At 41.3% G+C, this 17,372-nt stretch overlaps 1 protein-coding gene across 2 annotated transcripts in view; it reads right to left on the reverse strand.

Annotated features, from left to right (window-relative positions):
• Window positions 1-13,702, reverse strand: part of unm_sa1614 (un-named sa1614) — a 51,615-nt gene extending 37,913 nt beyond the window's left edge. The window contains exons 1-2 of one of the 2 annotated variants that reach the window (XM_039776605.1): window positions 13,370-13,702; window positions 8,019-8,091 (exon numbers count right to left, since the gene is read on the reverse strand). In XM_039776605.1, coding sequence (XP_039632539.1) covers window positions 8,019-8,091; window positions 13,370-13,495 — 199 coding nt within the window. In that variant the 5' untranslated portion in view covers window positions 13,496-13,702. The remainder of the gene's footprint in view (window positions 1-8,018; window positions 8,092-13,369) is intronic. The other variant, XM_039776604.1, reaches the window with a different exon arrangement.
• Window positions 13,703-17,372: the final 3,670 nt, after the last annotated feature.

A 17,372-nucleotide genomic window follows, 5' to 3' on the forward strand; every position in this document is an offset into this window, starting at 1 on the left:
AAGTAAAAATAAAATAGAAAAAGACTGGTTCCACAGAATCATTGTTTATTGAAATTGACATTGCTGAAAACATTACTTCCCAGGAAGGACCAACAGTTAGTTGAATTACTTCATATAATCACTGCCCTTCTCTTGGGTCAAAAACTTCTGTAATGTTAACTACCCAAAATGTCAACAAATTCAATATCATCAATGAAACTACCACTTATAATCATCCTTAATTTCCACACTGAAATTATCACTTTCTAAAATAACTTCTGCAAAATAGTCTGTAACAATGGCAAGCACACACATATGTTCTGTGTTATTACTAGCACTCACGCCTCAATTTCTCAACCAAGCCTTTCAAGATTTCTTTTTTTTGGTATAATTAAACTTATAGAGCAAAGTAGTAGTAGTAGTATTGTAAAAAGTACACTTCAGTTACAAAAACACAGTTTAGTCCACAATACAACACGTACAACATTTCATATATTAATGTTTAAGATTAAATTACCGTAAGTCATAATCAATACTCAATATCCATCTCTTACCTCATAATGAGAGCTCTGCTAACTGGTATATTTCCATATGCATAATAAAACATTAAATGAAAAGTAGAGCAGAGACAGAAGCTTATCACGCATACTTTAGAGCAGCATTAATGAATTTTTACCAAACAATGAAGAAACTTTATACTGTTCCTTATAAGAAAATGTTTATTTTTTCTAGTTCTGGGTAATAGAAGACAACACTCTTCAAATGAATTACAGAGGATGGATTAGGGTATTTCCAGATGATTGATTTACATAAGTCAAAATGCAGAATATAACAAACTTTATGTGCTCAGATCCTCTTTCTGTTAGATTTTAGATATCTTTTAATCTTGCTAGGTGTGTGCATTGTACAACTTTAAGGTGAGTAAAGCCATGTTTTGCACAAAGTAAAGGCAAAGGTATGTTGTAAAGGAATAGCTGAATTCCTTGGCTGAGGCTCCTTTTCCTATTATTGTTAAAGATTATCTAGTGGTATGCACCTAGTGGTTAGCAGAAACAGCCTGAAAACAATTTCAGCATCTCCATTATTACTAATTACTACAAAACCATACAACGTTTTTGATAAATAAATTAGGGAGGTTTGGCATGTTTCTTTTGACATTGCACTTAGAAAAAGTAGTGTTTCACAGGAAGATTATGTTTTAAGCGGAATTGCTCAAAGGATGCATGCATATTGTCAAGAAGGCTGAAATATATGACTGACTATCACCCACTGGAACAGCTCAGAATAGCATCTAAGCTATTCCCAACGTTGGTTTCAAAGTTCAAATGAATTACGCCCCACCAGATTGCTAGAAACTTGTTGATGATTATTAATTGATGAAAAAGATGGAAAAACGTAGAGGGAGAGGAAAATGAACAAGATTTCTCCTTAAGGGCTTACCAAGTCGGTGCAGTTTCATTGCCTTCCGATTCCTTCCAGAGACACAAAGTATGGATATTCATGACCAAGTTATAAAATTAAAATTAAGGCAATGTCATGTATTCCTTTGCTTTAGATATCTGTAAAACTACTTTTTAAATGTTCAGACATTTTACATTCTAGATTAACAAATTTAAATCCATTTCTAACAAAAACAAGCAAAATAAAGGTTTGTTAATACACAGTACAGAAGGATACACTTAAAAAGAAATACGAGTTATAGAAGGATGTTCATCTTAATACGAATAATTCTCACTGCAAAAGTACTGTGGACAGTGATTTGAAGAAATGGCTCTCTCTAAACATCACACAAACAGAGCCTTCTGAGCTAGAATACAGTAATTTGATCCAAGCCAATATATTGGGACCAAACCTACATTTGTATAGTAAAGAGATACCACTACAGAGCCCACTCACAAACTGGTTCAGTTTCATCTTCATCATCGGTTTAAAGGACATTTTCTGGGCTTGCCCAGGTTAGTGGGCAGCCCCCAATCTTTTCTCCTGTATTTTCCCCATTACTGGAAATCCTTGGAATTATTTCATCTGAAAACACCTCTAATCACGTCTTTTTTTTTTTTTCAACATCCCTCTGAGTCTTACCTCCTTCGCATGTCAACTACATTAAATAGTGGAAGTTCCCTACTGTCTCCAAAAGAACTCAACTGACAATATATAATTTTAAACTCAGAATATCTGCATTGCTGCGGTGGGCTGGTGCAATGCCTGGGGTTTGTTTCCTGCCTTGCGCTCTGTGTTGGCTGGGATTGGGTCCAGCAGACCCCCCGTGACCCTGTAGTTAGGATATAGTGGGTTGCATAATGGATGGATGGATGGATATCTGCATTCCGCACTCCCTCACAAACTTTCAACAGAAAAGTCACACTTGCTGCCTCCTGACAACCTTTCATACCACTACATCTTTTATGCAATAACTCCTAACAAGCCATGTATGACTTGACAACCTATCCACTAACCATGCCACACGGCCCTTCGCCCCTCTTCTCTATCAACTCTTGTCCCTTTATCACTAGGCATCACTATGGTCTGTCCCGCTTTTACCTTGAGGCCCTTCACTTCAAAAGTAGCCTTTCATTTGTTTTTTCTCCTTCAAATATTCTTCACTTTTTGACACTATTATACCATCGACATATTGGCTCACATGACAAGCCTTTACACACTTCTCTATCTTCATAAATGTAACAACAAGCAACAGACTTTGACTGAATTCCTGGTGTAGCCCGACTTTCATCTCAAAGCATTCACTATTGCCATCTGCTGTCCACACCATCATTCAATACAATAATTATTCATCCACAACTAACTTTCTCAATGCCCACCTCATTAACTCTGACAGCACCCAGTCAAACGCCTTCTCCAGATCTGCAAATGTATAATGCAGCTTGTTTTCTGTTACCTGATGCTTTTCCTGTACAGAAAAGATGGCACTTGTTATTCTGTTTTGAGGCATGAAACCAAGTTGCATTTTGCAAGATTTTATCGCAATTTTCTTTCTCAATCACTGCTTTACTGATCTTTATCTTTTTCAGCACTTTTGCAACCTCCTCTTTTGAGAGCTTAAAGCTCGCTTTTTCTATTTAATTTATTTTTTTTACAACCACCATCAATACCTCATTCATTCTCTACATTCAGAAACTTTTTCATGTAGTTGCATCCAGCCCAGCAAGCAGGTCCTCTAACTTGCTACGAAATCACTGGAGCTGGTGGCAGGATTGGCACTCCAGCCACTGTAGAAGCTTCATGCAGCTCTGAAAAAGAAGACAGGACTCCTTTCTGCTCTCCACGGGAATAGCTTTGCTGCAACTGCCCATAGGTAGGCTGCTCAAATTATGAATGGGATGGGGAAAAGCTCTCAGTAGTCTCATCCCCGGAAGAGTCAAAACCATTGGAAAGCCTACATTTCTGTAGGTGGATACACATTTCATTGATCTGGTTATTCTGATGGTTTTCATACTCAGGGAGTAGCTGTTCCTGTGGTGAATCAGCTCCTTCCTGTGGTGTCTGAGGTCGCTCCTTCCAATAAATGTATTATGAGACTCGGATTAAGGCATTCTCTGGGTCCTTGTCTGTTGTCTCAGTGAGTCTACAACCACAGTGAGTGATGTGTCAGTGAGGGAGGCATCTTATTTGCAACTTCACTCAGTGGTTGATGGGTGCCCGTGAGGTGGTACTCCTCTGATCATTGGTGACTTCAATGCGACTACTAGCACTGACAGGGCTGGCTATGAGGATTGTGTCGGTCCCCACGGGTCTAGCAGCCGTGTTGAAACTGGCTCCAAGTTCTTTGATTTTGCAAAAGGTCAGGGGCTGCGGATCAGTGGATCCTGGTTCAAGCACCCAGAGCCACATCATTGTACTTGGTACTCCAATAGTGGTGATGCAGTGAAGGAGATTGATCACATCCTCATAGGTTGACGCTGGAGGCACCTACAGAACAGCGGGGTCTACAGAAGTCCCCAGTTTGTGAATTCTAACCACAGACTTGCTGTTGCTACTCTGAAGATTCAGCTTACATCTAGTTGGTTACCACCTACTACGAGAAAGAGGCTGTACCTGGCCAGACTCCAAGATCAGGCTGCTTCTAATATGTTTGCAAGAAGTTTGTGTAAGGAACATGCAGACTTGGGTGCAAGTGCTGATCCTAATGTGATGTGCGAGACCTTCCTTGACAAGTCCCTTAAAGTTGCTAAGAGCTGTGTTGGTGTTGCCTATCTTCCCAGAAGGATGGGTTTCATCTCACACGGCACCCCGAATATCATCGTGAGGAGTCGCAGCTGCAACTCCATTCTGTAACAGGAACTGAGACGGACAGCTGTGAGGGTTCCGAGGGCAGATAAGGAGGCGTTTGTTAGAGAAATCTATGAACAAGTGACACACCATCTATGGTCTAGTGACCCATGTCCTGCTTACAGAGTAATCAAGGCATTATGCACATCTGAATCTGTTCCTCTGAGAGTTGCAGTCAGGTCAGGTGATGGAACGGTCCTTACAGATGACGCTGTAATTGTGACCTGCTGGGCTGTCTACTTTGAACAGCTGTTTAAAGCTGATCTTCTGGCTAGGATTCTGAAAATCTCTGGGTCCACAGTTCTTGAGGCTGATCCTCCAATTAGCTGTGAACCACCTAATCTCACTGAGATTGCACAAGTGGTGAACCAGCTGAAGGTAGGGAAGGCTGCAGGGATTTGTGTTATCCGGGGTGAACTTCTCCAGGGTGGTAAGGCTGTCCTCCTGACATTGCAAGAAATTATTTCTTCTATTTGGGAGACGGGCATCATCCCAACTGACTGGAAAACAGGATTTTGTCTCTCCTATCTGGAAAGGGAAGGGTGGTCACCTGGATTGGGGCAACTATGGGGGGTTAACACTGCTTTTAGTGCCGGGTAAGGTCCTTGCTAGGGTCCATCCTCAATGGGATCTGTGATCACTTGCTCATATACCAGCGACTGGAGCAGTCTGGCTTTATGGCTAAGAAGTCTACCATCAATCACATCCAGGTGCAGAGGGTTCTCATGGAGTACAAATGCGAATATCGGCAGAGTTTCTTTGCAGCCTTTGTTGACTTTTGTAAAGTGTTCGAATCAGTTGACCAAGCTGCTTTGTGGGAGATCCTGAGACTTCACAGGATCCCCCCCTCCCCCAAGCTGCTGGATATCATAGGTGGCCTGTACTGTACACTGGTACTGCGAGTGCTGTGCCGAGTGGAGGCAGAAGCTCTGCGTTTATCCCAGTTGATTCTGGGGTTCATCAGGATGTGCTCTTGCTCCTACTCTGTTTAATGATTGCATGGACTGGGTGTTGGGCAGGGTCGTAGTGTCCAGCGGCTGTGGGGGATCTGTTGGTGAAGATTCACTGATCTTGACTTTGCCAACGATGCTGTGATATTTGAGGAGTCCATGAAGGTTCTGATCGGGACTCTTGAGAGACATAGCTAGGAGTCCGAGTGTCTGGGCTTGTGATTGCTCTGGATTTAGTGACATCTTAGGCATAAGAATCAGCAGTGTGTCTGTCTGTGGAGAATCCTGGGGTTCCACTAGTTTGACATTGTGTCGATTGAGCGGTTGATCACGGAGTCTCAAATGAGACCCATTACCTGCATTACGAGGGAGAGTCAGTTATGGCACTATGGCCATCTGGTGCGATTCCCCAAGTTTGATCCCGCTCACAGGACCCGGATTGTTGAGGACCCGAGCGGCTGGACCAGCCCAAGGGGATGCCCACGTTAACACCTGGAGGCAGGACTGGACCGCGTGTCTGCCTGGGGGGATGCCAACCAGGATTCCAAGCTGTTTCATTTGTGTTGTGGGTGCAACAACATGCTGCACCAGTGCATGCTCCCCAACCTGACCTGTTCCAGGTACCCATGATTGCATTGCCATCAACAGTCACCTTAATAGCTATAAACACACTCGCCCAACTTTTTCATCTCTACCACTGTCTGCCCATTTTTCTTAGATAAGTACACCAAACCCGGCATTACCATCACTTTTCCCCTGCCTAAAAAAAGTGTGTGGTTTGCTGTTCTCTTTAAGCATTCTTCCATTAACTCTTCCACCTCCTCCATGTATGCAGCACATACAGTACTTACTATCTCTCTTCAATATATCCAACACTTTGCTATGTTTTCCAATCACAACCCCAAACAATTAGCAGTCCTTATACACTCTTTCTCCTTCACACCTCTATGCTGTGAACTGGGGATCGAATAAAGTAATTATCCATCTAATGTGAACTGATTGCAATTATTTTCACATCTGATAAAGATCAGATTAGGTGTAAAAATCTGAAAACTAAATGATATCTGACTTTTGAGACCAAATGCAATACAGGCCACTTTTCCACATCAGAAAATCAACATAAGGATTGCTATGGCACAAACGGCTTTTATGCAATTAAAACACATACTTACAAACCAACACATAAAAATGAAAAAAATAGGAACATTCAATGGTGTTACAATTTGGTCTGTCTTAATGTACGGTTCTAAAACACTGACTGTGAGCAAAACAACAAAACATGGACTACACAGCTGAGATGTGTTTTTTTCAGAAGAATGATAAAAATTTCCTGAACAGATAAAGTAACAAATGAAGGAATATTAAGAAAAGTACAGGTGAAAAATTACTAAGTGAGATAAAGAATAGACAATTAAAATAACATCAGAGCTGAAAGTGTTGTATTGCTGGGTAAAATCAAAGAAAAGACTGCAAAAGGAAGGATAAACACCATCAGTAGAAATGCTGTGAGAAAATTCTGGAACAACATGAGTTTCACTGAGACGTTTAGGAAGAGATTGCCAATGTCTGTATCGGATAGAGCACTTACAGAGCAAGAGATACTGAATTCAGTTTTATTGACTTTAAATGCCATAGCCTTTCTGTACTTACTCAACATATATAGAAAATAAGCTGTTTTTAAATGTGTCATTATGTTAATCTGCATCCCGCCCTGCAAGCTGATCCTCTAATTTACAGGGAAAATTTGGGGATTGGTGGCTGGATTGGCACTCCGGCCACCGTAAAAAACCTCATACTGTTTCAGTGTGGTACTGAGGTGTCACTCACTGCACTCGGGTTGCAATCCAGGTGGGTATGGCAACGTGCTATCGGCACAAGCTCCCAACCTTACCACCTTACTGCATTACAAACCATGCTCAGGCCACATCCATATCATGTGATGTAAGCAACACAGGCATCAGATCAGATTTTTGTGCTAGTGTTAAAAAAGGCATTTGTTCAGTCTACTCCAAGATGAGAGTTACAAAGGTAACAAAAAAAAACCCAAAGTAACATGAGAAGGACTTAAAAGTGTCTACACTGAAATCCAAAGCCAGAACTGTGAGACACCAGTGCTAAACATTAAACCACTGTGCTATACTAAAAATATTAAATAATTATTTTACAAATTCTGGGGTTCTGTTTAAAAATTAGTCAATGAGTAAATTCAGTACCATGTAATACAGCTGCCGCTCTGAAATCAGAGGTTGAAATTAGCCCTTGCTAAACCAACAGCGGCGGCACGGTGGTAGCGCTGCTGCCTCGCAGTTAGGAGACCTGGGTTCGCTTCCCGGGTCCTCCCTGCGTGGGTTTCCTCCGGGCGCTCCGGTTTCCTCCCACAATCCAAAGACATGCAGGTTAGGTGGATTGGCGATTCTAAATTGGCCCTAGTGTGTGCTTGGTGCGTGGGTGTGTTTGTGTGTGTCCTGCGGTGGGTTGGCACCCTGCCCAGGATTGGTTCCTGCCTTGTGCCCTGTGTTGACTGGGATTGGCTCCAGCAGACCCCCGTGACCCTGTATTCGGATTCAGCGGGTTAGGGAATGGATGGATGGATGGATAAACCAACAGCATTTTTTTTCTATGTTTTTGCATCTACACTCTCCATAATGGTCTACACATTCTAGCCCTTGGAAGATTAAATGCATAGAAAAAAAAGAAATATAACCACATGTGCACCAAAAGACAATGTTCAATCATTTCTGCTTCAGACAAATAAGATAACTTTGGTACAACATGCACACAAGTGACATTGTGAGCACTTACCTTGACCTGAGACATACTGAGCTTTGGCCGCCTTCTTCATTTTTTGCAGAACTACTCTATCAAGATCTAGAGCCTGAAACGGAAAGAGGAGGCAAGATAAATTAAAGATGACTGGACTTTTAAATACATATGTGCTATTCTTCAAATTCTGATCACAGCCTCCCACAAAACTCTGGGACACTTCAGATAGGGCTCTATAGACCTCTTCTATCTTCCATACCACAGCTAAATAGATTCAGGTGAGAACCTTGGAATCTTATGCAGAATTCCCAGTTACAGCAGTTCCAGTGTCAAAGGTGGTAGCAGACATGAAAAAAAAAAACAAAATCAGTTTCCATTCTAATCTCAGGTTGTTGTTTCCATAGAAACATTGATTGCTTCTCTTATCAGGACTTCTTTCTTGCTTGAATACTGACTACTTTGAAGGGGAAATAGATGAGACATACAGGAGAGATAAAAAAAGGAATTACAACATACAAGAGCTTAGGAAACAATAATCCATCAACAGTGACTGGAAACTGGCCACTATGTGGAGATCAGAACTGGGAGGATGCTGACTGGTCATGAGTGGGTGGGGCTAGACACTGTAGAGTAGTGGGAGGTGACAGTGGAATAACTGACATCACAGGGTGGTCCTTTCTGCAAAAACACCACACAGAATGATAGTCTTTGAGTAGAATCAGGAATAATTGTTGCTAAATGATTCTTTTTTTAAAATCAAACATTTATATCAGACAGGAAGAAGAAAAAAAGCCAATGCGCTCACTGAGAAACTGCTTCTCTGAGGCCAAGCCACCTCTTATGACAGACATAATGTAAGACTAAAAAGCACCTCTTTTAAACAACATGAGGAAGAGCTGGGAAGGCAAAACTGAAAGCTGAGCTCTTGTACCCACAACAATTAAGCTTTAATTGATTAAAAATGGAATAATACTGCAAAGGTTATACTCTCCACTTCACTATCAAAGGACATCTTTGTTACGAATATCAAATTCCTCTCAATTCCAAAATTTTTCAGAAATGTTAAAGTTCAAAGAGTGATTCTGAAATTAACCTTTCAGGAAATCAGTCCATGAGCTGTATGGATTGAGTCACAAAAGGGTTGCTTATGAACTAGGCTGACCCGCCTTTTAAGGCGACCGACTTTTAAGTTGACCACTTCTTAAGGCAATTCAATATGTAGATCAAGTTGATATTTTATACAAACTCATTAATTTGGTTATATTGCATTTGAGCGGTATTACTTTAATACTCGTAGTTTCTGTTATTTTTGTTATGAAATTTAAACTTTTTTTCTATATTGAGGGCGCCCTTTTGAACCCCCCTGATATTTACTACGCGGTGAGGCATTTGTACTCCATCAATATTAATTATTTCCAGAGACATAATTTTGTCTATTTTTACAGCGCATCACGCATAAAAGCAAGGGAACGATGGGAGCACCAGAACTCTGCTCACATCATGTCACTTCGTACCGCAAGCTGCAAGTAGTAAGTCTGTGATAAGCGGAATACCGCTTACGCTTTCCACTCACGGGACGGAAAGACAATCCCGACCGCTTTTATATAGTAAGAAAGAAGAAGAAGATATCGCACAGTCTGGAGCAGAAAATCATCTTTTACCTGGAAAAACGAAACTACAAATCCCATCGTGCATTGCAAAATGGACAGGGAGTGTGTGAAACTCCGCGCCTGTGTAGCACTCATGGGATGGAAGGACAATCCCGACCGCTTTTATATAGTAAGATTCTGAGGAAATAGTTTGAACTTGGTTTGGACATGTGAGTTTGTTTTGGACAGGTGCAGAGGAGAGATGCTTGTTATCATCATGTAAAGCACTTTGAGTTGCATTGTTTGTATGAAAATGCGCTATATAAATAAATGTTGTTATATTGGGAGAACGATGCCAAGGATAGAGCTGCTAGGCAAGAGGAGAAGAGGAAGACCTAAGAGGAGGACATGCAGGTGGTGGGTGTGACAGAACAAGATCCAGAGACCAGGAAAATATGGAATCAGATGAACCGCTGTGGCGACCCCTAACAGGAGAAACTAAAAGACAAGGAGGAAGGAAACAGTTTTGATTACAACAATGTTGCTCAACACATTTAGAAATTAAGCCAACTATGGAGTAGCAGAGAATAATAATAATTAAAAAAACATTTTATTTATATAGCGCCTTTCCCATGCCCAAGAATAGTGACCTGTAAAGGAAAATACAGAAGGGAAGGTGATGACAGAGCTCATGTGTCAGCATCCCTTACAATACACAAGAGAGAACACACTGTATATTTGCAGCTAGACACACAGTGACCTGACCTGTACAGTAGGGATGGCAAATGGTAAGACAACAGGCAAATGACCAGTAACTTGTCTAGTGGATTTAATGACCAGCAAATACCATAATGGATAGGAAGGAAATAACAGATACTAATAGAGACAGAGAGGCTTGAGATGACCCACTGAAGACAGAATGGCATGTAAGTAGTAGGAGGACAGAAAGAGAGAAAGCAACTTGCAAGACAAACTAGAACTGGCGATCAGAACAGGGAAGATTGTAAGCTAAAAGGAGGTAGGGTAAAAAATCCAATTGGGAGTAACAGGATAATAGAATTTTCCAAGTATTAAGTAAAAATAAAGACAGGAAGGACAGATGAACCTTAATTGAAAAGAGACTGAAAACAAGCATACTCCTATTTGTGTTAGCAATTTACCTAATATGAATGAGCTATATACTTCTTCTCAGCCAAGGCACACCACTGCAGATGAAAGAAGAGAAGAAGATCTCCCGAAACATGTCAGCCAACCTGTTCAAGCAGATAGCCCTCCAAACTGGACATTTTGCCTCTAACACTGGGATAGTCTTTGTGGACCGTAAACACGTTTGCTTTTTTTTTGGGCTTTCTGGGAGTGGAAAGTCTCCTGTATAGGTTATATTAATTTGTCAGATTTTCTTAATATATGGCGACAAGTGTTTTGTCATATTCCTTATTAAATAGAAAAAACTTTCATTAGAATTTATTGAAAGTAGAATATTTGTTGGGGGACAATAACCTGCTTCTAAATCTAGTGTTCAAAATTTCTTGCAGGTTATAGGTTATATTAATGGGCAGTTATTCTTGGTTAAAAAGAAGCAATGTTACATGTTATAAGATTCCCTGCTTATGGCAATACAGAAAAGGCAACTAGTGAAAGGAATGGCCGAATATGACAGCCATGTTTTACAGGATGCAGTACACAAGAAAGGACATAAAGACCTACTACACTTGAGAAAAAGGGCCAAGGGTTAGCAGGGCAAAAAGCCTTTGCACTGAAAAAGGATGGAGGTTAATGGCTTATAATGGAGCCTAGCAAATAAGATGCAAAAAGAACATAAGTATATGAAAGAACCTGAACGAACCAAAGAAAGGCAGAAACTTATTAAACTGTTTAGAACTGGAGGCGATGGAGGGTAAGGGACTACAATTAGTGACAGAGTACCAGTGACCAATTCTATAAGTTACAAGAAATTCAGGTGCAAATGGCTTTGAGGCAATCTAAGCTTCAAGGTGAAAAAACTGACATGAAGAGTCCAACATGGGCCAGAAAGACAGAGAACCACAACAGACTAATAAAAAAACCCTCTCTGCTACAATAAGCAAGAAAAAGGGAGCAGGAGATGGAGAGACAGACAGTCAGGCTGGCAGTCTGTCTACAAATGATGTCCCCTGTGATATACTAGAGGGAGAACAAATTAGACAAGGACCTGTGGTTAACAGATGTTAACACAATGGTGAGTTAGAAGCAACAGTGCCTGACAGCATGAAATGTAAGGGCTAGCTGTTGACATCATCATCATATTAATAATAATAACAACAATACATGTATATAGCGCCTTTCCCATGCTTAAGGCGCATGTAAAAAATCAGTACAGAGTTAGATGGTTAGCTGAAGATTCAGGACACAAGTGACCTCTACTCAACATGGCTATAGTGAGGTGTTCTGAAAAGTATGAAGTTTAAGAGGTTGCAGGGGAACCTAGCAAATATAATGCAAAAAGATAAACATAAGGGTAGGAAAGAACATGGCCCAACCTAAGCATAATCATAAAGAACAGACAAAACACTGGACAGGATAAAAGGTGAGGTGTACAGCTGGGGCAGGTTAAGTTGAACTGGAAACAATGGAATGTAAGGGGCTATGATTGGTCACAGAGTACCAGTGACTAATTGTATGGCTTACATGAAGCATAGGTGCAAGTGGCTTTGAGGCAACCTAAGCTGCAAGGTGAAAAACTCACTGCAGGAGTCAGTCACGGGACAGAAAGACATGGCGGAATGACAGACTGACTGCTGAAACCCTCTCTGCTACAATAACCAAGAAAGAGGTGGCAGGAGCCAGGCTACAAATGTCTTGCCCTGTGATATACCGCACTGGAGGCACACAGGTGCATAAAGAGCTGTGGTGACCACATGCTGATACAATGGTGTGGAAGGAGAAGCAGTTGCTGACAGTATAAAGTAAAAGCGTAGCAGAAGACACACTAAAATCCATACAGAGTTAAAAGGTTAGCCGAAAATCCAGGATGCAAGTGACCTCTGCTCAATATGGCAATAGTAAGGTGTACTAAAAAAGGATGAAGGTTAAGGAGTTAAACTGGAATCTCTCAAATAAGATGCAAAAAGATAACATAAGGTTTGAAAGCACATGCACCAACCTAATGTGCACAGGAAATCATATAGAATGGCAGTGACTTATGAAACTGAGCTGTCCAATACTGGACAGGATAAAAGGCAAAGTATGAAGCATGTTTGGTTTGATATGAACTGGAAATGGTGCAGGGAAATGGGTTATAATTGGTGACAGAGCACCATTGAGCAGTTGTATGAGTTACATGAAACACAGGTGCAAGTGGCTTCAAGGCAACCTAAGCTGCAAGGCAAAAACGGAGTCCTGAGGAGTCAAACACAGGACAGAATGACATGGAGGAGTGACAGAATTATCAGAACCACCTCTGCTGCAAAAAACAGGGCAGATGTGCCATGGGACAGACAAGCTACAAAAGACTACCCTTGCAATACTGTATACTGGAGGGGATGCACAGGTGCATGAAGAGCAGCGGTGACCGGACGTTGCCACAATGGCGCGTGAGAAGCAGCGGTGACAGACGGTATAAAGCATAATATTCACTTAATGGGTTAGCCGATGGGCCAGGATGCAAGTGAACAGCTCTCTAAATGCCCATTGTGAGGATACATGCTAGTAACCCAATGCGCCCACAAGGGGTACACGGTGCTACACAGAAGCGGGGCGACGCTTCCACTGAAGTGCCCCAGTCTGACCTCCGACCCCTCCCCAGGCCCCCGACTGTCGTACCTCCTCGATGCCGTTAGCCGTGTTCCGGCAACTTGCCATTTTGGTTGTGAACGCCGAGGTGGTCGGGGAGCTGTAGTCTTCCTGCGCCTCAGCGATGAAGTCGCTTACTGAGATGAGCTCCGGCATTTTCACGGGATGGAGCCGCGCACCGCGGAAACTCGGGGAAAACTGGAGAGACGCTGCAGAATACCCCTTGAATTAAAGCAGAAACACCAGAAAAAGAGGAACCGCTGCTCGTGTGCGCGCTGGGGCAAGGGCGCGCTGAAGTGCCGGAGCCGCGCTTGGAGTGTGGAAGGGAATCCCTCTCCTCATTCTCCGTCGTCTTCCCTCCTGCCACAGCGTACACCGACACACTGAAGACGCCGAGCGGAGAAGCGCCGGAGACCGCTGCCCGCGCACCGCCTCTAGCTTCGCCACGGGTACGCGCGTGGTGCGCTAGAGCGCGCGCGCCTCGCTTCGTCCGCGCCGAGTACCTAACAATAAACCTCAATGAAAGGCGAGGGGGGATCTAGCCGCATTGTAAGAGGGTCTTCTCGTTGTTTGAGTGGTAATTATTTCCGTAATTAGTAGAATTATATAGCAATATGTGTCCTAACTGATTTCTATAATGTATATAGTAAGACCTATTATTTTATTTAAATAGAAACATAGATTTACAGTCATATATGTTATATGGTATGCAACTGTTAAACGAGTTTTGCCGTGCCAGAGCATTTTTATGATATGCTTCACCCCATTTACTCTGTACAAATATTTTGTCCATTACTTTTCATATACATTTTTGTGTGCTTGGTTGACCTTTTTTTCCAGAAGATCGATTGAAAAGAACAGCAATACTCCCTTCAAGGAACAGTTTCAGTTTTTATAAGCATTTGCATGTACATGACAGCAAAACAGTATTGCTGCACTAGATTTTGTTAATAACTCCTATCTGAATACTTCACATATCAAATTTCTAGGGACTTGACAGCAAAACAGTATTGCAGCAGTTGATGTTGTTAATAACTCCTATTTGAATGCTTCAAATATCAAATTTCTAGCGACCTCCTTTTCTATCACTGCTGCAAATTTCCAAAAGCCCATCCACTGTTCTGAGACCATCATTGCAAACTGTGATCTTGTAAAAGGAGTAACCGTCCATCTCTGCCCTTTCCTCTTCCCCTTTTGCTGCTTGTTTATTCTTTTAATGTATGCTTGTGGCCACGACCATTAAACATTTACTTTTAACAGCTCACCCTTTTGTTCCGGTCAGATGATCGGTAAGAACCACAAACAATTTCTTAATGTCCCCATCGGAAGGCACTGTAGCCACAAATGCCATATATAGAGATGCAAAATGCAGCACCCTCTAAACATTTTTTTTTTAACATTACAAAATTTCCTCTTTTGGCTGCAAAGGAAATGAGTTGTAAAGTAACATCCATAATCATATTGCAAAACATGCAGGTTGAAGAAATCTGGGCGCAGTTTATCATATCCCCTGATTTAAGAAGCCTGAATACTATTCACCCTCAAAGATTTTCAGTACTCCATCAAAAAGATCATTTGGTCCTTTTCAGGGGATGTTCAGCCAAATGACTCTGTAGTTGATTATTTTCAGCTTTAGGGTCAGTTTCTTATTTCTCTGCAGTCCCTCCTTGGTCGTCTGTTTACTGCAAGCTGTTTGTGAGATGCTCAGAAGAAAATGCTCATTATTAACAATGCTACACGTTTATAGACCATTCTGAAGAACACACAAGAGGATGGCAGACCAGATTGATGATACTCATGTAGAAATCCCAGAGAGATAAGCAAAAATAGCAGCTTCGGTTCAAAACCATGTTAAAAAGTGTACTAGGTCAGCAAGAGGTTCCAATGCTCACTTGAAAATGCAGCTCTACTCAGGAAAGGTGGCCAATAGTAAGAGTCATTTTTAGTAAGTTATGTTCAATTGATGTAAGTATTTGCCTCTCAAGACAGCCACAGTTCTTCATGGCATGCATTCTTCAAGATGTTGGAAACATTCCCTTGAAATTCTGGTCCATGTTGATGTGTCTGCATCACTCAGGTTCTCTAGATTTGTCAGCTGAATGTTCATGCTGCGAATCTCCTGTGCTACCACGTCCCAAAGGTGTCATATTGGATTCATATCTGGTGACTGGGAAGCTCCAGTGAAGAACACTAAACTCATTGTCATATTCACAAAACAAGTTTTAGATGACTTTTAATTTGTGACATGGTGAATAATCATGCTGGAAGTAGTTATTAGAAGATAGATAAATTGTGGGATGCACATGGTCAGTAACAATATTCCAATAGGCCGTAGCGTTCAAGCAGTGATTGATTGGATTTAATGGACTCAAAGTATGCCAGAAAACATTATCCATCTCCACCAGCCTGGCCTTTTGAAACAAGGCATGTTGGGTTCATGGATTTCTGCTGTTGACACCAAATTCTGACTCGACCATCTGTGTGCCTAGACAGAAATCAAGATTCTTCAGAACAAGCTACATTTTTCCCGGTTTCAGTTGCCCACTTTTGGTGTGCCCATGTCCACTGCAGCCTCAGCTTTCTATTCTTAGCTGACAGGAGTGAAACCCAATGTAGTCTTGTGCTGTTGTGACCCATCCACATCAAGGTTTTGTCTTCATTATGTAGGTTAGGCCACCATACTGATGCTGCACAAGTTGGATGTTCCACATATTAGAGCACTCAGAATACAATCATATGAAACCCCCAGACAACTGAACTCCATTAAATTATTTCTGGGACCAGCGATCATTTAGGGGTGTCATATTAAAGGGGGTGAAATCAATTATTTGGTGCTTTATATTTATGATTACTGAGTCTTTTTTGTTGAATGGTGTCACCAATTTGAATCCACTGTGTCTCAATGTTGCATAACAATAAAATGTGGCACCTTCCAAGGAGGTGAATACTTTTGATAGGCACTGTAATTAGTATGACATGAGTTTAAATCAGGGGTGGGCAAAATCAGTCCTGTGGGGCCGCAGTGGATGCAAGTTTTTGCTCCAACCTTGTTGCTTCATTAGAAAACAATCCTTGCCAATAATTCAATTCCATGGCTTGTTAGTGCTTGAACACTGCCATGTCTGGTCCTTCTCATATACTACAGCTTTGTTTTCCCTTTCTATGGATATCATCCAAATAATTTAAAGTCTAAAATGGATGAGTAATTCTCAGTCCTTCACTATTTTCTCTTCACTTTCCTTCCAAGTATTTCATTAAACCAATTAGTGTGTGATAAATACACAAAGCTGTAAACGGAAACAAACTAAGTGGAGAAATTGCTAATAAAGAGCAATTAAAAAAACAAGAATCCAGTTGTTTAAGACTAAAATAAGCAATAAGGGTCCACAATCTTAACAAGCGAGACCACTAAAATGAAGCAGAAAGTGTTACTTGAGCAATAAGTGCTTCTTATTAAGCAATTGGGTTGGAGCAAATACCTGCGGCCCTCCAGGAATGACTTGCCCACCACTGATTTAAATGCTTCATGGGCACATAAGATAGATAGATCACAATGTGTTGTTTACACGTTTTTTTAAGTGATTTGCAAATCAAAGTTCTCTTTCACTAAATAACATTGCTTACAAATATTATTGTGGATTCAGTAGATATAATCATCTTGTTCAGTTTAACAATAACCTTAGAATTGACATTAGAATGCAATTCCTCTTTCAGAGAGATAAAGCCGATTAAAAGATGTATTGAAACCTTGGAATAGAGGAGCATTTTACATGGATGTTCAAACGTGTGTCCAGATTTTCATCAAGGTATGTCAAGTTTTGGTTGAAAGCCTGCATGTGAACATGAATTTGAACATGGAAGGACAATGTTGAACTGGAGCCTTACCTTTATAAATGTCACAAACCACTTACACACCATTTTAAGGCATCATGAGCTCCAGTGACAGGCCCAGTTTATTGTCAAGCAGTCACCTTCATTAGGGATGGATTGGTTTTGTGCACTCAGTAAAGCAATTGAAACTGACATTGGTGAA

The sequence above is a fragment of the Polypterus senegalus genome, chromosome 14 (genome assembly GCF_016835505.1).
Source record: "Polypterus senegalus isolate Bchr_013 chromosome 14, ASM1683550v1, whole genome shotgun sequence".
Taxonomy (NCBI): Eukaryota; Metazoa; Chordata; class Cladistia; order Polypteriformes; family Polypteridae; genus Polypterus; species Polypterus senegalus.